Source organism: Bos indicus x Bos taurus, chromosome 19, assembly GCF_003369695.1.
Source record: "Bos indicus x Bos taurus breed Angus x Brahman F1 hybrid chromosome 19, Bos_hybrid_MaternalHap_v2.0, whole genome shotgun sequence".
NCBI classification, from domain to species: domain Eukaryota; kingdom Metazoa; phylum Chordata; class Mammalia; order Artiodactyla; family Bovidae; genus Bos; species Bos indicus x Bos taurus.
Window position 1 is genome coordinate 33,193,740 of NC_040094.1, and position 21,208 is coordinate 33,214,947.

The following is a 21,208-nucleotide window of genomic DNA, read 5'->3' on the forward strand; positions in this document are numbered from 1 at the left end:
ACAGCAGCCTACGAGGCTCCCCCGTCCCTGGGATTCTAACACATCCATGTACTTAACCCATGGTTTTCAAAGTATTGCGTGTTCTGGACAGAGAACTTTTCTCTCAAGAGTACCGAGAGTATTCACAGTATCAAAATTAAAATGAAATTTGCTGTGGAAAAAACTGTAGAACTAAAGCAGAAAGAAAATAACTATTTCATGCTGTATTTAATTGTTTTTTCAATCTTTTTGCAGTTTTTTGAGGTTCCGTTTGATTCAAACATGAACAGGACAAAGAACAGACCTCTGGTTCGTGGACAGATCAGGTAAAATCATGAATGTCTGTCTCCTCCATGTTACAAAACGTTCCATTGCGCATCCGTCCCAAATCATTTCCCTGTATTTTTTAAAGTATTTATGTATTTTATTTGGCTGCATCAGGTCTTGATTGTGTCCTGCAGGATCTTTCCTTGCGGTGGTCTGACTCTCTCACAGTGGCATGCGGGCTTAGTGGCTGCATAGCGTGTGGGACCTTAGGTCCCCGACCAGGGATGGAACCCTGGTCCCCTGCATTGCAAGGCAGATTCTTCACCACTGGACCACCAGAGAAGTCCCCTTTTCCCTGTATTTTGCCTTGTGTAGTAAAGTGAGAAGAATACCGCCGTGCCCCACCCCCACCCCCCACCCCCGCCCTCAGGAGCACAGCCAAAGTCCACGCCTGTGTCATCAGCATGAAGACAGAAGGGCATCCACCACCCGGATGTAGAACCCTCTCAGCTCTCCACCTCTCACCTCTGCAGAGTTGTCTCGGAGGCAGATACTCTGAGGGCCCAGCCCTGTAAACACAGACTTTTTTCTTTTGTTCCCTCTTAATTTAATCCAGCCATCATCAGACTTCAGTGCACCTAGTCATTGTTTCCCAGAACTGTACACACATAAGCCCGTGTGTCCTTTATGGTGACTTCAGGGGATCATGAAGGATGACTCTGAGTAGAATCTACTTTTGCCTTAGGGCTGATCTACATGGGCTGAATGGACTGCGCCTCGCAGCGTCTTGAGAAAGTCCTCCCGGGGGCTTCGTTTGCTAGACTTTGTGCTCACGCCTTGCTTTTTACTGAGCTACTGTTTGTCTCTGACGCTTCAGATATTGGAAAAACTGACCCTGAATACATACTTGATAAACAAGGCATATTGAGATAACTGGCTAGTTTTGAAGTAGTTACACACCCTTTACATCTTAGGCCACAAAAACTTTCTCTAACATTTTTGAGAATCAAAGAGAAAAAAATCTTTACAGCTAAAATGCCATTTCATGGCCATAAACATCCATGACATTGCATTATTCTTTGCTTCATTTTCCCAAGGAGAATACAGAGGACAGCACTTTTAACTATCTGTCGGTTACCTACATAAAATGCCAATTCTGCGTGTGTAAAATTTTTAAGGTTAAAAAAAAAAAAAAGCGTTAACTATTTGGGAAAAGACTGCTTCTTACGTGTTTAGCAGAAAGAAGAAGTGTTTTTATATTAAGATGACACGTGTGAATCCCTCTTCACTCTCGCAGGGCCGGTTGTGAGTTTCTCTGGTGGTCTTGTCCGGAGAGCAGTAATCGCAGGTGACTGGTTCAGTTTCCTATGGAAACACTTGACCCCGAGGCCCTCTGCTTTTTCCTCTGGCTCCGGGCCTCTGTGGCAGAATTATCTATCTGAGTCTTTAATGGCTCGGGGGCCACCTGATGAACTTGAGTACCGTGTCCTCCACATCACTGAGGAAGCATTCCTGAGGCCCGAGGCTGGACCGGAGTCTCGGTGCATTTGGTAGAGAGCTTGGCGTCTACATCTGAGGACATCTGGAGAGAGGAGCTCCGGGGTCAGGACGGCACTCATACCCCCAGGATCAGCTCCTCCCCGCAGACTTGACCTCTATTAACTGGGGGCTACACCCCTGCATCTGTGCCCCTGAGGCTGAGCGTCAGCATGGCCAAGGCTATGCCCAGGGGACCAGGGCTCTGGAGCCTGGATGACGCCAGGGGAAGGGGGAGTGGGCAAAATCAATGTTGGGGGAGTGGGCAAAATCAAGACGGAGTTTGACGCCCCGAGCTGCCTGTTCTTCTGTTGTTTTACACCCTCACGAGTATCGTCCTTCCTTCTTGTCACCTACCTGTCACGCACGCGTCCAGTGTCCCTGAACACCTTCCGTGTGATGAAGCTCTGAGTTTTGCTTGCAGCACTGATCCTAACTGGATAAAGAGGACTCTGTGGTTTTTAAGTGGCAGAGGGGAGGGGTCAGAGGATAAGGAGTGCTCCAGAGTGAATGTCCTCAGAAACTCCTCCTCAGATAGCCCTTGTTTCTTCCGGGAGGATGGGACCAGGTGTCGTCCACCGCAGGTTATCACTGCCAGAATCTGACACCTGTTTTTGGCAGCTGGGGACCCTGTTTCTGCCTTCTGATCACCAAGCTCAGGGCCAGGAGAGCAGCTTGCAGAGTGCGGGTCCTCGGCTCAGCCTCCCTGGGCCTCCAAGCGCTTCTGCCAGCCCTACCACTCCACTGGGTCCTTCCCCTCTGACTTCAAATCTGGATGAGCAGTCCTTCTGTCACAGAGAGGAGCCTGTCCAGTCAGCTGCTCCATCTGGTTTTTCTTTCTTCTCCTCTTTTTACCACCAGTCTTCTAGAAGGCATCATCCCCTCATCCCTTCCACCCCCGTGTCCAGGCTACTGTTTGCTTCCACCTCATTCCTCTGCATGTTGGGTCTTCAAGCCCCGAGCATGCGTGCTAAGTCACTTCAGTTGTGTCTGACTCTGTGCAACCCTATAGACATAGCCCACGAGGCTCCTCTGTCCATGGGATTCTCCTGGCAAGAATACTGGGGTGGGTTGCCATGCCCTCCTCCAGGGGATCTTTCTGAACCAGGGATCAAACCCTCGTCTTTTATGTCTCCTGCATTGGCAGGCAGGTTCCTTACCACTAGCACCCCACTCCAGTACTTTTGCCTAGAAAATCCCATGGACAGAGGAGCCTGGTAGGCTGCAGTCCAAGGGGTCACTAGAGTCGGACACGACTGAGCGACTTCACTTCCACTTTTCACTTTCCTGCATTGGAGAAGGAAATGGCAACCCACTCCAATGTTCTTGCCTGGAGAATCCCAGGGACGGGGGAGCCTGGTGGGCTGCCGTCTATGGGGTCGCACAGAGTTGGACACGACTGAAGCGACTTAGCAGCAGCAGCAGCAGCGCCACCTGGGACGCCCCTTCAAACCCTGCTTCCACTTAAATTGACTCATCATCAAACTAGGAACCTCAGCCTTGACCCCCAGGCCTGCTGGCCGAGTCCTCTGTGTCAGGCCCAAGGCCCGGTGAGAGAATGTTTGCTGGCCGAGCCCCGGTCCAGTGCCCAGGGCCGAGGGCAAGGAGTGGAGGACAGTTAAGCATGGGTGCGGGGCTCGCGGCAGGGGGCAGCACCCAGGCCACTCCTACACGGCTGCTTTATCCAGCAGCCTGCGCCACCCTTGGCCCTGATTCTACTTGGTCGCCTTCTAACTGGGGTCCTCTCCCCCACCCAGAGCACCCTCTGCATTCCCCAGTCCTTCTCTGATTCAAGTCGGAGCCTCAGGGAGACGTTCTGAGCAGTGATGTCAGGTCATGGACCTGAGCATCCTCTCATTGTCCTCCTGGACCTGGCCACTCTTCTGTGGGAGCATTTCCTGATTCTAGTTGGGGTTTTCTGTCTTCTCTTCACTCTCCTGTTAGTTTTCAGACAGAACAGAGATATACACCTTTCTCTAACTTGAAGCCCTGCAGACTCATATTTCTAAGAGAGATATATATAGCTTGTGTATTTTTTTTTTCTAAGTAAAAACTTTTTTCCTGGTCTCTTCTAACTAAAATTGATCTTAAGGATGTCAAGGCCATCTCTGTGTTTTAGAATTCAGTAATTCCCTTGTTTAATTCAATTCATTAAGAAGGTATTGATTACCTAGAGTGGAACCAGCACCGTCAGTTTTATTGTTAAATCATGCTCAAAAGGCCTTGAATCTGGGTGGAAAAATTATGCCACGTGCATAAAGTGCTTAGCAGATGAGATGGGGCAGCCCATAGACATGGATCAAGGGAAATGGAAAGAATTGGTACAAACAAGAAGTTCTCTGGGAGGTCAGAAAGGGAAGACTCCGATAAAGACCAGCTGGGCAGTGAAAGCTCCCTGAAGAAATCAGACATGGGCTGGGCCTTCTTGGTTATTTTCTTTCCGTCTCCTTTGAATTATCCATTTTCCAGCTCCCTCACATTGACAGGGAAAGAATACATGTCAGCGTTACTTTTCCCAACTTAATGGATCCAACGAGAGTGATCCAGAACTTGTAGGTTTAGGTGTGGGCTGTGAGCGGAGAGATGGAGCGATAAGAGCAGAGAGGAAGGTTAGTCTTCGAGGGGATAAATTAAAACACTCGGAATTGGGGGCAGCCCATACCTGGTTGTGAAATGAGTGATGAAGATTGAGTTTTCGAAGTGAAATGAATGGATTGTTTAGTTGGCATTATTAACTTCAAGAACGAGGTTTAGCCAAAGTATTATAGGGATTTACAGGAGACATTTTTCACATTTACTGAAGGTTTTACCAGTAAGCACTTAAGCAAATGTAAACATTTAGCGGGCTGCAGGGGACCTGGGAATGTTATTCATCCCCCTGTCATGCTGGTCTAGTAGACACATACCGGCCCGGGTGAAGCTCTGCAGGGTCCGGGTGGTTATGATTAGTCTCTCGGTGTGTATATACTGCAAATGTAATAAGAGCATAAACATTTTATAAGTGTAGAAATTTCTTTTTCTTTAGTGTTCACCAGTCATTAAAAGTGGCAGAAAGAACAGATTTGGTCTCAACTCTAAGAACAGTGGTGCTAATGTCTAGAACTTTGTCCTTAAAATCATTCCATCTTGCCAAACGATAGTAGGAAAAACAGGCAGAGGAAAGTCTGTTTTTATATCATCACGCAGAATCATCACAGTGGATGAATGAGAGGGACACGGGTATCTCCTCAACATTAATCTCTCTCTCTTTCTCTCATTGTCATAAGAAGGAAGAATGCATTCATGACTTTTTGGAAGCATCGTGAGTTGTCAGTATTTGTTGACAGCAATCCTGGGCATGGGAGATCCTTTGGGCCCCAGGCCCCTGTTTACAACCAGAAAATACCTACAATATTCTAAGAACCATGAATATAAAGAGTTAACTATCACATCACAGTTACACAGCCAATCCTTTCAGTCACGTGAGAAATAAGTCATAGAAGCAAACACCTTTATTAATACCTGGAATCGTTTGGTCTAACCTCCTGTCACTTCACTTCCTCTCTTTTCAAATGTGCTGTGCTGAGTCGCTTCAGTCGTGTCTGACTCTTGCAACCCCATGCACTGTAGCTGCCAGGCTCCTCTGTCCATGGGATTCTCCAGGCAAGAATACTGGAGTGGGTTGCCATTTCCTTTCACATTAGACGATGTGAAAAGATTTGTCATCATCAAAGGCTACTCCCGTTGATTGATGTTGTGGGAGCAGTCATCTTAAGATCACATTCTCTGTCTTGCCTGATTTGTAAAGGTTTATTTCAGTCAACATTTTGGGCCCCAGCCTTAGGTACGGGGCATATAAAGATGAATGGTACAATGTCCATCAACAGATGAATGGATAAAGGTGTGGTACGTATATACGATGGAATCCTACTCAGCCGTAAAAAGAAGTGAAATTGGGTCGTTTGTAGAGACATGGGTGGACCTAGAGTCTGTCATACAGAATAAAGTAAGTCAGAAAGAGAAAAACAAATATCATATATTAACCGATATATTTATACAGAATCTAGGGAAATGGTACTGATAAACCTATTTGCAAGGCAGGAATAGAGACACAGGCATAGAGAAGGGGCTGTGGATACAGTGGGGGAAGCAGAGGAGGGTACGAATTGAGATAATAGCATTGACACACTACCGTGTGTAAAATAGCTAGCTAGCCGGAAGCTACCGTATAGCACAGGGAGCTGAGCTCGGTGCTCTGTGATGACCTAGAGGGGTGGGATGGGAAGGAGGCTCAAGAGGGAGGGGATATGTGTATATATCCAGCTGATTCACATTGTTGTACAGCAGAAACTAACACAGCATTGTAAAGCAAGTTTATACTCCAATTAAAAAAGAATGTGCAGTTTGCACCAAGGTTCTGGAATTCTTAAGGAGAAGATTCCTATTTCTGTCCATGAAAACCAAGTTTCCAGTGTAGTGGTCTCAGTGTTTTCTCACACCCGTGAGGGCAGGGACCACCTACTGAATTCCTCTATCACCCCCAGGTCCCTGGAAGATCCGGGACCCCTGTCTTACCCGTTTACCTGCTTTTATGATCTTTCCTTCATAAATTCATTTCAGCAATATCCACTTACAGAGATATTAATTCCTTGGTTCTCAATAAAACCCATCACAGCTAATGTGGTAGATTTGTAAGAGCACCTCTTTTCAAAACAGTTATTTGTGGAGACTTCCCCAAAAAAACTCAGGTCAAAGCTCAAATGTGGGATTTATTCAGGAAATTAAAGTTAAATTGGCTTGGTTTGATTACGCTTTTGAGTTTTTTGTTGTTGTTGTTTTTGAAGAAAGGGAATTTTATAATTTAAAAATCATTTATTCTGGAAAAATGACCAAGCAGTATGAGATTAGTTTTTGTGTAAACCAATTACCTACAGAGCTGCTTAGAATATAATGCCTTCTTGATTTCATATAACATTTTATAGACCTCTCTGACACATTACTTAAACAGAAAGGCCACGTTTCTCCAGTAACTCATTTAAAAGTCAGGCAATTTAAATTGTGTTTAAATGGAATAAGTAGATATCAAAGCTTGTATATTCTCATTTGTTCCTAATTTCTATAGAAAATTACACTTTGATAGAGGTAGTAAAGGTTGGTGTTTAGTAAACAAAGAAGTACTAGATTTTATGGGAAGAATAAATAATTCATAGAAACGTGTTAGCAAATTCCCCGCCACTCGGATCTATTAGTTTCTTTTCCGTGGTAGCCTTGGGCAGGAAACTCGGGAGTAGAAAGACCTCACACTGGTGCTCAGTAGAAAGGTCTCTCCATTTAAAATGTAATTCAGTTTTGAATGTGAGTTTAGAAATGAACAATCATTCCACCCTCAGCATGAGCCGTGAATCTATTTGCATGAATGAGTAAACGGATATGAAAGAATTTTTTTTTTTTTTTTTAGTTCAAGAAAATTGCTGGACCTTTTCCCACCTCTGTTCCCCATCCATCAAGTAATGCTGTTTTCCTTATTTGTACTTTTTTTTTCCTGTTTTATTGACAATTAGAAATGTTCGCAACATCATCATGCCCATTCACCTGCTTTTATGATCTCTCCTTCATAAATTCGTTTCAGCAGTATCCACTCACAGACATATTAATTCCTCGTTTCTCAATGAAAGCCATCACAGCTACTGTGGTATAGATTTGTAAGAGCACATTTTTTAAAAATGTTTTGCGTGTGATCAACCTAGTTTTTTCTGGCTCTGATTTATATTTTTGTGACTTGCTATAATCAAATTCTTGATTTAAAGTTTTAATTTAAAATAGAAATATTCTTCCGTTATAACTGTTATCTTTAGAAACATGTTTCACACTGTCTCACCTTTATAATTTATAATTAATAATTGACATTCTGGAGGCCCTCTTTCTCTGGGGTCACCCCCAGCCTGAGGAAACCCAAGGAAGCTTCCTTATTAACCTTCCTTCCCATCTTAGGTCTAGAAATCAGGCCTCAGAGTAGCACTTGAAGTGGAGATGAACTGCTAAGGAAATTAAATGATGAATGGAGCAATAAAGAGTGATAAAAATGTAAACAAAAATTTTAAATGAAGAATAACTGATAAAAGGAGAAATAACGGGGCAAAGGGTGTCCTTCTCCAGGTTCAGGGTACTTACCAGAACCCATAGGAACAGGGAGAGGAGGTTGGTCTTTTGATCAAGGGCTGAGCAGTATGATTAGGAGAAAGGGTATGATAAATAATTGACCTAAAATAATAAGAAATCGGTGCTTGACAAAATTGTCCTTCAAGTCTTTGAGATTTAGCTCTGAGCATATTTTATGAGAGTAAGGCAGAAAACCATAGTTGTATGTAACCAAGATGAGACATGATCATTCTTTTCTAATCTTTCTCTATATCAAAAACAGATGTCTTTATTAAAACAGCTAAACTTAAGCAACTTTTAGTATCACCATGATATTTAAAGATTTCATGGTAAATCAGAATTTTAAAAAAATAAACCAGATACCCCACTTGATTTATTTTCTCTTTATTCTTGCTCCTCCTCTTCCTGTTTCCAGTCTCAAAAAGAGCCCTTTGCTTCTTTCACTGATGTATTTTCACTGTAAACAAAGATTCTAACCAAAACCCTCACGTTTCTTTTATTTAACTCTTTTATTCTGCCTTATTTCAAACAAGGCTTCCTTTAACTTGTGAGTGAGTGAGTGAGTGAAGTCGCTCAGTTGTGTCCAACTCTTTGCAACCCCAAGGACTGTAGCCTACCAGGCTCCTCCCTCCATGGGATTCTCCAGGCAAGAATACTGGAGTGGGTTACCATTTCCTTTGCCAGGGGATCTTCCTGACCCAGGGATCGAACCCGGGTCTCAAAATGTAACAAAATTGTCCAGGAAAAAAAAAGTCAAAAGAAGCCTTGAGAGAGACAGCCCTGGTGTCAGTCTGCCCAAGGCCACTGGGCAGAAGGGGGCCTACTCCCTGCCACCCTCCCTCTCTCCACGTGGGTTTGGGGGTATCTGGAGGGTAGATTACAGGCTGTTGTTTGTTGTTGTTTAGTCAATCACTTGTGTCCGACTCTGCAACCCCATGGACTGTAGCCTGCCAGGCTTTCTGTCCATGGGATTCTCCAGGCAAGAATACTGGAGTGGGTTGCCATGCCCTCCTCCAGGGGATCTTCCTGACCCAGGAATCCAATCCGAGTCTCCTGCATTTTAGGCAGATTCTTTACCATCTGAGCCATGGGAAGCCCTCTCTCAAGTAAGCATGTGATAAAAATTATATAGTGGGGTGATGGCAAGTCACTTTCCTCAAAAAAAGTACCTAACGCGGACTTCTTCTGAGAGGGAAGTGAATGGTGTCCCCCCTGGCAGGCAGAGGGCTCCTTCTCAGAAGCAGGTCAGACCCTTTTCTTCCTCGATTTAAGAAGCAGAAAGGACTTCTGCCCAGAGGCCTCCCCATGGCCTCCGCGACCTATGCTCTCTGACCCCTCCCACCCCTGAAACATGCTTCCCCACCCTTTGCCTGCCCCACCCCCCATCTGTCCATCCAGGCTTGGCTTAAAAGTCCTTGAACTTCCTGTGTCCACCCCAAACCCCTGCTACCCCAGAACTAGGTTCCTGCTCCCTGGCAGCTCACTCCCCACTCGACATCCTGCCTATCTTACTGTCTCCCAGCCCAGGATAATCGCCCCCAGGATGAAGACCACGTCTGTCTTGCTCAGTGTATTACATCCCAAGTCTGTCCCTTTTTATGAAAATAATTTGTGCCTCCCAGTCATTTCCATCTCAGGGGATACAGCAGGAAGTTAGCTACATATGAAGTGGTGTGAACTAAAGGAACTGTAGCCCACCAAGCTCCTCCGTCCATGGGATTCTCCAGCAGACCCCAGAAATGGTCAGTAGGTGGCATTAGACCAGTGTCCCCCACATATTGGTTAGAGGGGAACCCCCAGGGTACATGAATGAGCCCAGAAGGAAACCTGAGTACAGGTCCTGGTTCCGAATCTCAGTTTCTCATCTGTAAAATGGGGATAAGACTGTCTCAGCGAACTTGTTTGAGTTTGTTCAGTTTTGTTTTGTTTTGAATTTCATGCCCAGTATTGATACAGATCCTGGGAATAGACTTTCTCGTATACCGCTGGGAGGGAGGTAAAGAGAATAAACTCTCGAGTACAGGCTGGGGTACAAGTCAAAACCCCTAAAAATGTGCACGTCATCTGCCCTAGCGACCTGGGAACCTAGTCTCAGAATTTATCGTAATCAGAGCTGTAAACACTGACCTGTCTGTAACATATTCATCCCAACATTATTTCTAATTAAAACAATGGAAAAATACTAAGTGGACATACTGACTGAATTTATCATGGCCTGCCCACCAAATAGGCCATGTAGCTATTAATGATAATTGCAGGAGGATTCTTTACCAGCTGAGCCACAGGGGAAGCCCAAGAATACTGGCGTGGTTAGCCTATCCCTTCTCCAGTGGATCTTCCTGACCCTACATTGCAGGTCGTCCTACATTGCAGGCAGATTCTTTACCACCTGAGCTATCAGGGAAGCCCCATTAATGATAATGATGTAGTTATTCTTAATGGCATAGGGAAATTATTAAGATATATTGAAAATAGAATAACAGAGCCACAGTTCATTGTGTTCTCAGTTAAAAGTAGACATATCAAGTAGACAAAAAGTAGACATATTTTCCCATTGGAAAAAAAGCTAGAAAGATATAAACCAACATGTTTCTTTGAATAGCTAATTTAGAATATTTTGTGTGATTTTCTAAATTTAGTTCTAAATGTTCTGAAATGAATGTACGTTACTTTTATAACATGGTTTTTTACCGCCGCCCCCCCCCCCGCCTTTTCTCAAATGTAGGGTGAGAATACATACTTTTTATTTTATTTTTAAAAAGTTTTAATTGGAGTATGAAAGTGAAGTCGCTCAGTCGTGTCTGACTCTGCGACCCATGGACTGTAGCCCACCAAGCTCCTCCGTCCATGGGATTCTCCAGGCAAGAATACTGGAGTGGGTTGCCATTTCCTTCTCCAGGGGATCTTCCCGACCCAGGGATCAAACCCAGGTCTCCCACATTGCAGGCAGACGCTTTAACCTCTGCGCCACCAGGGAAGCCCTTAAATACAAGAATAGAGTCTCTCAGAAAACCTCCTATAGAGACACATAATTGGAGTATAGTTGGTTTATAATGTGTTAGTGTCAGGTATACAGCAAAGTGAATCAGTTATACATATACATATATTCACTCTTTTTTAAGGTTCTTTTCCCACATAGGCCGTTACAGAGCACTGAGTAGAATTCCCTGTGCTATTCAGTAAGCTCTTATTAGTTATCTACCTTACATACAGTAGTGTGAATATGTCAGTCCCAGTCTTCCAGTTTATCCCTCCCGCTCCATCCCCTGGTAACCATAATTTTGTTTTCTACCTCTGTACTCTACTTCTGTTTTGTAAATAAGTTTGTCTGTATCATTTTTTTTTTTTTTGGTTCCACGCATAAGTGGTATCGTATGGTATTTGTCTTTCTCTGTCTGACTTACCTCACTTACTATAATAATCTCTAGGACCATCTATGTTGCTGCACGTGGTATTCTTTTATTCTCCTTTATGGCTGGGTGATATTCCATTGTGTGTGTGTGTGTGTGTGTGTGTGAAGCATCTTCTTTATCCATCCCTCTGTTGATAAACATATATGCTTATGAAAAGTAAACCACAGGAACATAAACTTCACAGAATTAGCCACTGGAGCACCTTTGCCCACAACATGAGCTGACCCCAGCTCCTTGGACCAGCAGGAAGTGGGTCCCTCAAGGATCTAGGTGCTGAGGATGGTCATGGCTTCCTGGGTAAATATCCTCATTCTTATTTACGTGCCTTGTCAGCCTCCCCAGTTTTCATTTGTGCCCCTGAGCGCAGATTTAAACACCAAACTTGAACCTCATGATTCTCTGTGATTCTGACAAAGATCAGAAACTAAACTTCCGGGTAAAATCACCTATCTCAATCATTTAAATTCAAACGTGCTTTTGTGAAAGGTCTTTTCATAACACTAATACCTTTGAATTGATGGGCTTCCAGAGCCCTTGGAGAAGGAGTGAACAGTTTTTTTTTTTTTTCTTTTTTTACACAAGGTCCAATTCAGGAAAAATAAAAATGTTTATGAGCCACATCTTTCTCCCACCCAAAATAAAACTAGCTTTTTAGAGTGCCATAGGGAAAAAAAATATCTTTCTTATAAGCTATGAACTACCTGATTGAAAGAAGAGCAGATATAATGCTTGCCCTGCTTTTCAACCATTTTGGGTCTTCTTTCTAGAGCAGTGTGAGAAGTGACCCCAGGCAGCCCCCTCCCCTTGCCTCTGGAAGATTGTGTGTGCTGCCCGACAGGAACACTAGGGAGTCCAGCTCCATGGTGTGCAGCAGGAGAGGGGGGGACCAGGAGGTGGAACCGTGGGCGCAGTCGTTCTGTGGGCAGGCTTGGCTTCGGAGAGGATGGCTGGAACCTTGGGGGAAGGGTAAACAAGGCCATTGAGGTGAGGATGCAGGCGCTCAGTGGCTGTGGAGGCAGAAGGTAAAAGCCCAACCAGGGAGGGGATTATGCAAGAGCAAAACTGGAGAGTCTACCTTGAAAAATGAGAGCAAAAATGGGGGGAAGAAGTCAAGATGAGGGCATCTGTCACTCTTACAGAAGAGCGAAAGCTGTCTCTTGAAGGGCTGGAGTCTGAGAAGGCAGGAGAGGAGCTGCCACCATCACTCTGAGGATTGGGAAGGGAGATGAGCCCTGGAGGAACCCCAGCTATGGGTCTTCGGGTGGGAGGGATGGAGGGGGGACAGGGTGGCTTGAGCAGCCTCTAGGGGGCCTCACAGATGCCAGATGCAAAGGAGGTTGGGAGAAGGGGATGGCAACTCACTGTCAGATTGAACACGCACCAAGTCTCGGGTGTGGTTAGAGGGTCTCCATCACCGTTGCCAGGACAACATACCCCTCGGATGGTCTCTCTTTCCATCAAGACTCCCATTTCATTGAATTCCACCTGCAGGCCCAAGCAATCATAGCCTGGGAGAGAGGGGTCAGTGCTGGTCCCCAGGTCAGCGTGGGAGCCAGGATTCTGCAAGGGTCCTACCCCCTTCACATGCCAGCACCTCGACACCCCCTGGTCTCTGGCAGGTGGGCTCTGCTGCCCTCCTATCCCACCCCCAGCTCGTCTTATTCCTTGAGGGGCAGGTGGGCAGTGTCCCAGACACAGGCCGTGTCTGCAGGGGACAGACGGCCACCCTCGCCCTTATGGCCTCACCAAAACCAGAGACCCTGAGAGCTGTGCACTGGCGACTCCCAGGTCCCTGTGGGCACATGCTGGAGCCCAGGAGTGAACCGTGGCTTCTCCTCGGGGAAGCGGGCTCGAGCACCTGCTTAGATTGCTTCGGGAAGAATGAGGACAGGCAGGTACTGGTGGACCCAGTTCATCCAGGCTCCCACAAAGCCTTTCACAAGATGCCACACAAAGTCCACCTCAGAAAGCAGGCTCTGTTGAGGGCCAGGCTTGCGGTCATCTTTACGCTGTAGACGTTTATTTGACGTACAGCCTTGTGCCACCTCTTTTGAAAGTCACGTGTCCATAAACCGTGCTCCGGCCAAGGAAGTGCCGTCACTGCGGACAGTCTCCTCGTTGTGTGGAGCTGGTGCCATGCTGAGCCTGTAATTTATTATACGTAGGTGTACTCAGACACGCTAGTCTTACCCATTATTGCTAACTGGGTGATGTTTTTAAATAAAGGATAAATAAATGGGGAGAACTCTGCCAGAAGTAAGATGCTGGTTGTGCCCATATCTTAAATACTGGGTTCCGAGGGCTTCATCCGTCACAACCGCTTGCTTCCCACCAGGTGTGCAGCCTAACTGTGTGCAGAACAGGCACAAATCGGGCGGCCCTCCCCTCAGCCCGGGGTGGGGGGTCGTCATCGCTCCTGCCCAGATGGGCATGGGGAGGTTGGGACAACCCCTGGCCAGGGAGGGGTAGGGCAGGGCCTCCCTTCAAACCCAGGGTTCAGAGGCCTCCGCCCTCCTCGCTCTGTGAACCCCGGTTGGCAAATACAGGAGGAGCAGCTGCGCTCTGGCAGGCAAGTCCCTCCTCGTGTTAAATGACATCCAGAGGATGTCCTGGGCCCAGGAGGAGGCCAGGCCAGCGCTGCCTCCAGCTCACTCCCTGCCCCAGGCCCAGTCGCCCCTGCTCGGCTCTGACCGCGCACACTGACCTGTGCTCCCTGCTCTCTCTTCCAGCCCACTGCTCGCCGTGTCCTTCGCCACATGCTGTGCGGTTCCTGGAGTCGCCCTGCTGACCTGGGGCGTGAACCCACTCACGGGCGCCCTGGGCCTCTTCAACATTTTCCTGTACACCTGCTGCTACACCCCGCTCAAGAGGGTCAGCATCGCCAACACGTGGGTGGGGGCGGTCGTGGGGGCCATCCCCCCTGTCATGGGCTGGACTGCGGCCACAGGCAGCCTGGATGCTGGTGAGTGTTTCAGCCTCTTTCTCCACAGGCCCGAGGCGTGGGTGCCCCCCGCAGCAGCTCCCATGAGTGGCCACCGCGAGTCAGAGCCTGCTTCCTTCCCTGGGCTGCGGTGCTTGGTGGTAGACGTTTTATTCTGGGCTAGTGCTTTGCCAGGGGCTTTCCCGGTGGCTCGGTGGTAAAGAATCCACCTGCCAATGCAGGAGACACGGGTTTGATCCCTGAATCTGGAGGAAGAAATGGCAGCCCACTCCAGTATTTTTGCCTGGAGGATCCCATGACAGAGGAGCCTGGTGGGCTACAGTCCACAGGGTCACAAAGAGTCGGGCAGGACTTAGCAGCTAAAGAACAGCAGCAGTCCTTTGGCAATCGAATGAATGTGGCCATGGGAAGCACTGAGTGCAGAGCTGCAGGGCGACCGTGCGGCCTGGCCTCTGGGTGAGCAGACGCTCTCTGCATGGGGAACGGCTGGGAGGAAACAGGACGACATGTAGAATGAGAAGAAAGTGCCTGAAAGTCAGGAGCCAAGTGAGGCCTGTCTGCGGAGGGTCGGCCCACATCCTGAGGAGGTGTCGGGGCTGGGCCCCCACCCGCCTGGCTCAGCAGACGCAGCCCCGTCAGCAGGTTCCTCCCTCCCCCAGAACCAGGTCATTTCCCCCTCTTCAGAGAGGACAGACTATTTTCATTAGTTTCTAATTTATTTTTATATGATTTGCTTAAATTGTTCATGCTGTCTACAATAAAACCATTGAAACACTCCTCCAGGTTTTTGGCTGGGATGTCACGGCTAAATTTGTGGGGTGAAAATAGGTCCTTCTTACCATCTGTAAGGGAAGTTTCACAGTCTAATTAGTCAAGTAATTAGTGTTCCTGACCGACACTTAGGAAGGAAGTGGTGAGGTTTCTTGCAGTCTGTCTAAGTACATATTTTTCAAATGAGCGATCAGAAGGCCGGTGACCATAAACCGTTGCCCCAGAAGCCACATCCCTGAGACTTTCATAAAAGCCCTTACACTCCATCCTGGCAAGCTCACAAAGGCGAGGACACCTTGACTGGATGGTCTCTTAGAGAGGCTTTAATATCCTGTAATGGCGGAGTCTCATGAATCTGCAAATATAATATCCTAATGCGTCCTTGCCGGTCTGTTCTGTGACGAACCTGAAACCAGAGTCTCTTGCGAGTGGGAGGCAGTGGTGGCCCTGGGGGAGGGGGCCTGGGTTTGGAACCCTGGCGCCCCCTTCCCTGCTTAGCTTTTGCCCTTCAGAACAGAACCTCACCTCCTCAGGTGGCCACCTCCTCGCCTCCCACGAGGCTGTCACGGCCTCTCTCCCTGAGCTGTTGTGAAGACTCAGTGAGCTGTTGTTAAGTCTTCCTCATTCATAGAGATGGTGTATTACTGCAAATGAAGGAAGGTCGTGAGATTTCATTCGTCTGCAGACTCTGAGCAATTAATTCCTAGTGACTTGGCTGTGGCTTTGCAGACAAGGAGATGTCTACTGGCTTAGCAGGGAAGAGCGCTGGGGTCCATTGCTGCTGTTCAGTTGCTAAGTCATGTCCGACTCTTTGCAACCCCACACCATCTCATCCTGTTGCCCTCTTCTTCTTCTGCCCTCAGTCTTTCCCAGCATCAGGGTCTCTTCCAATGAGTCGTCTCTTCACATCAAGGGGCCAAAGTATTGGAAGCTTCGGCTTCAGCATCAGTCTTCCAATGGATATTCAGGGTTGATTTCCTTTAGGATTGACTGGTTTGATCTCCTTGCTGTCTCAAGAGTTCTCTCCAGCACCACAGTTTGAAAGCATCAGTTCTTTAGCGCTCAGCCTTCTTACGGTCCAACTCTCACATCTGTACATGACTACTGGAAAAACCAAGTCACTAACAGGGTCCGATAGTGACCTCTGTCTTGGGTGAGGGAAGAGGGAGGGGAGGGCACAGGTCTGGCATCCCTGGACTGGATGACGTGTGAGTTTCTCCCCCGGTTTTCAATTGTAAACTTTTAAGTGCACATCTGGGCACCTCCTGCTCAGATTCCTGCTGCTCAGCTCTGCCTGGAGCCCCAGCCTTGACCCAACTAGCCTCTCCTGCCTCTCCCCTCCAGGCCTTTCCAGTGATGCCCAGACATTTGAAAGCAAGCAGGTGGCTCCCCGGCTCTGCCTCCCCCATGTGCTCTGTTCCCACCCGGGTCCTGCTGCCCCAACACATGGACGCCTGTGCCAGGCCACCCACCCATCTGTTGGACGCAGCCCCAGGTCCTATTCAGTTTCCTCAAACCTGGCACAAGGAGCAAGGCACCCCAAAGTGCCTTTTCTGTCTAGGGAATCCCAGCCAGGGCCAGGGTCAGGGCCAAGTGTGACAGCCCCAGGGGCAGGTGCCTCTGGAGGGATGCGAGGGCAGTCAGTCTGCGGCCGTGGAGAACTCGGCCAGCTCTTCATGCAGGGTGCAAGGACCACGGTTCCCGCTGTAGGCTGGAGGCCCCATCATCCTCCCAGCAGTTCCCCGCGAGGAGCTTGGGCCTCAGGACACGTTGGCTCGAGCCCCATCCCCGGAGGCCAGAGAGCAAGCGCTCCTCAGGTCCTCCCACTTAGGACGCATGTCCAGGCAGAGCCCTTGTTCAGCCACAGTCTGGGTCTGGCTAAACGACTAGCAGTCATATTTAAAGTAAATTTTTTCCCCCTTGAATTTGAGTTATAGTGTTTCTGCAATCCAGATCTCATCATGTGTGTACAAACTCATTCACACAGAGCAGCTCAGGCCAGGCTGTGCTTTGTTTAGACCACAGCCGAGAATGCATGTTCAATCCTAAGCAACAAGCCTGTGACTGCCTGGACTGACCCTGGTGTAGCGCAAAGCAGCCTGACAGGCTGAGTAACCACACACACAAGGTCCTTCTGTGACCTCTGAAACTGACTCTGTTACATCCTTTCGCTACAGATCTCTAAGATGCACTGAGGGGCACACGGTAACGGCATGGTTTACTGCCCCCAGAATCCTAATCCAGCACAGATCGAATCATACACCCGAAGCCTCATCGGGTTTTCCCAGGTGACTCAGTGGTAAGGAATCCACCTGCCAATGAAAGAGACATGAGTTTGATCCCCAGGTCAGGACAATCCCCTGGAGAAGGAAATGGCAACTGACTCCTGTATTCTTGCCCCAGAAAGCCAATGGACAGAGGAGCCTGGAGGGCTACGGTCCATGGGGTCGCAAAGAGTCAGACAACTTGGTGACTGAAACAACAGAAAGCCTTGTCAGGTTTATACAAAAAGAGTGATTCTACTTAACGTGATGCTGTAGATTGCTTCAAAAGTTTCAAAACGTTGATTTGATAGGCAGAGCCAACTCAAGCTAAGCCATAAATCTTGGAATGAATTGGATAAATGAAATAACGAATCAGTGAATAAGTACCTTCCGTTTTCCAGATGGAAAAATTAACATATTCCGAAGTCAGTCACCAGATATCGATCGACACATATTTCTTGAGCATCAGCTGTGAGTACAGGAGAAAATGACACACAAAAAGATGAGGCAGAATCTGAGAGAATACAGTTGAAAGATTTGTATCGCTGGGACTTTAGGGACTAAGTTGGCTAGCATTTTATATAGTTTGGTCACCTTCTAGAACTGCATTTTCTAACATGGAAGGCACCAGCCAGAGTCCAAAACGATGGTTCTCAAACTTCAGTATACATCATTGTCCCTGGATGGAGGGCTTGTTAAAACTCAGGTTCCTGGGCCCTGCCCCCAGAGCTTTGATTCAGTAGATCTGGGATGGGGCCTGGGAACCTGCATTTCTAACAAGTTCCCACGTGATACTCATGCCTCTGATCCAGGGACCACATTTGAGAACCGCCAGTCTGAACAGACAGAACCAGAGAGTGTTCTCACTGCAGAATGCTCTGGAAACACAGAGGAATTTGGACCGAGGGCGTGGCAGATGGTCCTGTCACTGATGCGGTATCGGGGCCATTTCTGTTATCCACCGAGGTGGTCATATCTCTTCTGGGTTCTTATCTTAGGGGTCGTGTTTGTTTGAAGGACCCCTTCTGAGAGGGGAAAAAAAAAGCAGCCAGAAATCTTTCCTTTCTTCTGTGGCATCTCCAACCCTTCTTGTCTTTAAACCTCCAAAGACTGATCACCATGAGCAGCCATGAGGACAGAGGTGTTTGGAAATCTCTGCTGAACTTGCTGCAGGGCACAGTGCGGGGGGTGGCGTTTGCGGAGAGGGGCAAGGTGGTGACAGAGGCCGGGCTGCTGGTCTCACTCCCCTGCTGAACCATCCCCACAGCCGACTCCATGCAGGGCCCTGTGAGATGCAGTCACCAAACCCAGTCCAGTTCCCACGGACTCCTCCTGTCTCAGCATCTTCAGGGAGAGGCAGGCAGGTGATCACTGAGCAGAGAGCTTTAGCGGGGCCTCTGGGCTCTCTTAAATTGGCCCCCCGAGTCTGTCCACAAAGACTTTGGAGCCAAGTGACTTCTGAACTAAATCACGTCCCATTTACTTGAAGAGGGGAAGTGCTTTCCGAGAAGAGAGCGTGTGCGTGGGGGCCGGGAGGCATGAGTGCCTCCATGAGAACGTCATCCATGCCCTCCCCACTCCAGCTCACTTTCCCCAGCTGGTCAGCTAGGACTTCACACTCCAGCCCCAGCACTCTATAGACACTGCCCCTGACCAGGCAGACCTGTGCTAAAGCCCTTTCCTGGGGCTTGGTGGACAGTGATCGCAAGTGAGGGGCCACAGCTCTGGGCCATGTGCAATGGGGATCCCCAAGCCTCACCTTGAAGGTCCTTCCTCGAAGGAACTGGCCACCCCATTGGGAGGAAAGATACCAGATTAAATAGCTGCAGAAAACAGTGCTTCGCAGACGGCTGATGGAGTAAAGAAATCCCATGTTTGGAATCACCCTTCCCCCTTCTTAGCATCTAATCCTTTCCCCTGGTGGCTCAGACGGTTAAGTGTCTGCCTGCAATGCGGGAGACCTGGGTTCCATCCCTGCGTCGCGAAGATCCCCTGGAGGAGGAAATGGCAACCCACTCCAGTACTCTTGCCTGGAAAATTCCATGGACTGAGGAGCCTGGTAGGCTACAGTCCGTGGGGTCGCAAAGAGTCGGACACGACTGAGCAACTTCATTTCACTTCTTAGCATCTGGATCTTTCTGTGGTTTTGTGGTGGCCACGGGGCCATCAAGACCTCAGGGCCCCGAACACTGAAGGGCCTGCTGTCCGGCCTCCAGCGAAGATGTAAGATAAGCGTGAGGAGAGCCCTGGGCTCTAGTTTCTTTTTCCCACGATGGCATCGTTGCTGTCTGCTTGGTTTTCATCACACATGAGAGAGAACTTCTCCCGGAGGTGGTCTCGATGCCCCAGTGGTGAGGGTACAAAGCCCGTGCTGACCCGCCCCTTGGGAATCCAGCCTAGGGTGGGAGGGGTGATTGTGAAGCAGGACTGGGGGGCCAGGTGGAAGGTGAAGACAAACAGATTAATGGGTGGAAACTGTCAAAGCTAAACAAACGCTAGGTGTTCTCCGTGTCTGCTGGTTTGCAGCTGCACAAAGAACGGTAAAGAGGTGGCTCTTCTCTCCCAGGGGAGTTTTGGTTTCAGAGGGGCCGGGCCCGGCCAGGGCTCAGCCCGAAAACACTCTTGTGCCAATAAAGGTGACCATGACAAGGGGTTTTCCTGTGTCCTTTCTCCTCTGAGACCCTTCTTCCCACCTACCCAATGACTTTGCTGCCTTTTTTTTTTTTTTTTTTGGCTTCATTGCTGTTAGCAGAAAATATTAAAAATGCTTACCACCTAAAACTCAGGAAGATTGAGTAAGAGGGCCAGCCCCTAGCACAGCCAGCTCGCTGTCTGAGGCACAGAAGTGCTTGGTTTGACTCTGCAGGCAGTGGCCAGCGAGGAAAGTGGTGACCTGAGGGCCTTAGGGAGGGTCGGGGGGGTGGGGACCGTGGGTGAGGGCCCGACAGCAGACACTCTGGCTCTGGAGCCACACGCATTAGCCTCTTGACAGTGTTTACCTCCAGAGACTGTCTAGTTTATCTCAGAGGCTTCAGGCTACAGTCCTGCCCTCCCCTCCTCCGCCTCCTCCACGCCAAAGCCACCTCTCTTCCCACTGCCCCGCCCCCGCCCCCCATTTCTTAAAAAGGCTCAGATTCTGTTTTGTCATTTCCCTAAGTCTGAGTGAGTCCCAGGTCTTGGGAGTTTATGGGATGGGTCTGGTGACTGGCTCATAGAGGTCTGTGAGTCGCCTTTGGTCTGTAATTCTGATGTCGTTGTGTGGTTGACATTAATTATGTCAGCCAACTTTCAGATACAAATGAGGACTCGGGAACAAGCTCTTATCAGGAAGTGACACTCAACAGATGGATGGTTCTAGTAACAAACAGAGAATGAGGATTTTTAGCCCCTGCTGGTAAACTACAAAATGCTAGATACTGTCTCACCTTATTTACCTCCTTTATTCCAGGATGAGAAGGTAGGACAGAATTCACTCATTCATTCCGCAAATATTTATTGAGGGCTTACAAGTACCAGCTGCTGTTTAACCCAAGCACTTTTGAAGATTCTCTTTAAAGTGCTGCCTCGCTTCGAAATCAGACTAGAAAACGAGTGAGCTCCTTTCGTGTGAGATTTTTCCATACCTAGCCTTAGACCACGAGATGATTAAGATAAATGACATTTCTAAAGACAGGGTAAACAGGGAACATTATGGGAATATTAGCAAACCAAACAATACTTAGAGCTCTAAGCCGAAAAAACAAACTCCTAAGCAGGGAGGGATGAAAAACACACCGCCAGCCGGAGCTCAGCAGTGTAACTGGCGACCGTTGGGTACACAGCATCCGGCCTTGTCACCCCTGGGTCACATAGCTGGTCAGGATCACAGGAGCTGGGCCTTGGCGGATGCCACCCGGCCC

At 48.3% G+C, this 21,208-nt stretch overlaps 1 protein-coding gene across 1 annotated transcript in view; it reads left to right on the top strand.

Annotated features, from left to right (window-relative positions):
- LOC113877069 (protoheme IX farnesyltransferase, mitochondrial) overlaps positions 1 to 21,208 on the top strand; it is a 108,951-nt gene that overhangs the window by 80,926 nt on the left and 6,817 nt on the right. Inside the window, exons 5-6 of the mRNA XM_027516804.1 lie at positions 235 to 305; positions 14,063 to 14,295. Of these exons, the coding sequence (XP_027372605.1) occupies positions 235 to 305; positions 14,063 to 14,295 (304 nt within the window). The remainder of the gene's footprint in view (positions 1 to 234; positions 306 to 14,062; positions 14,296 to 21,208) is intronic.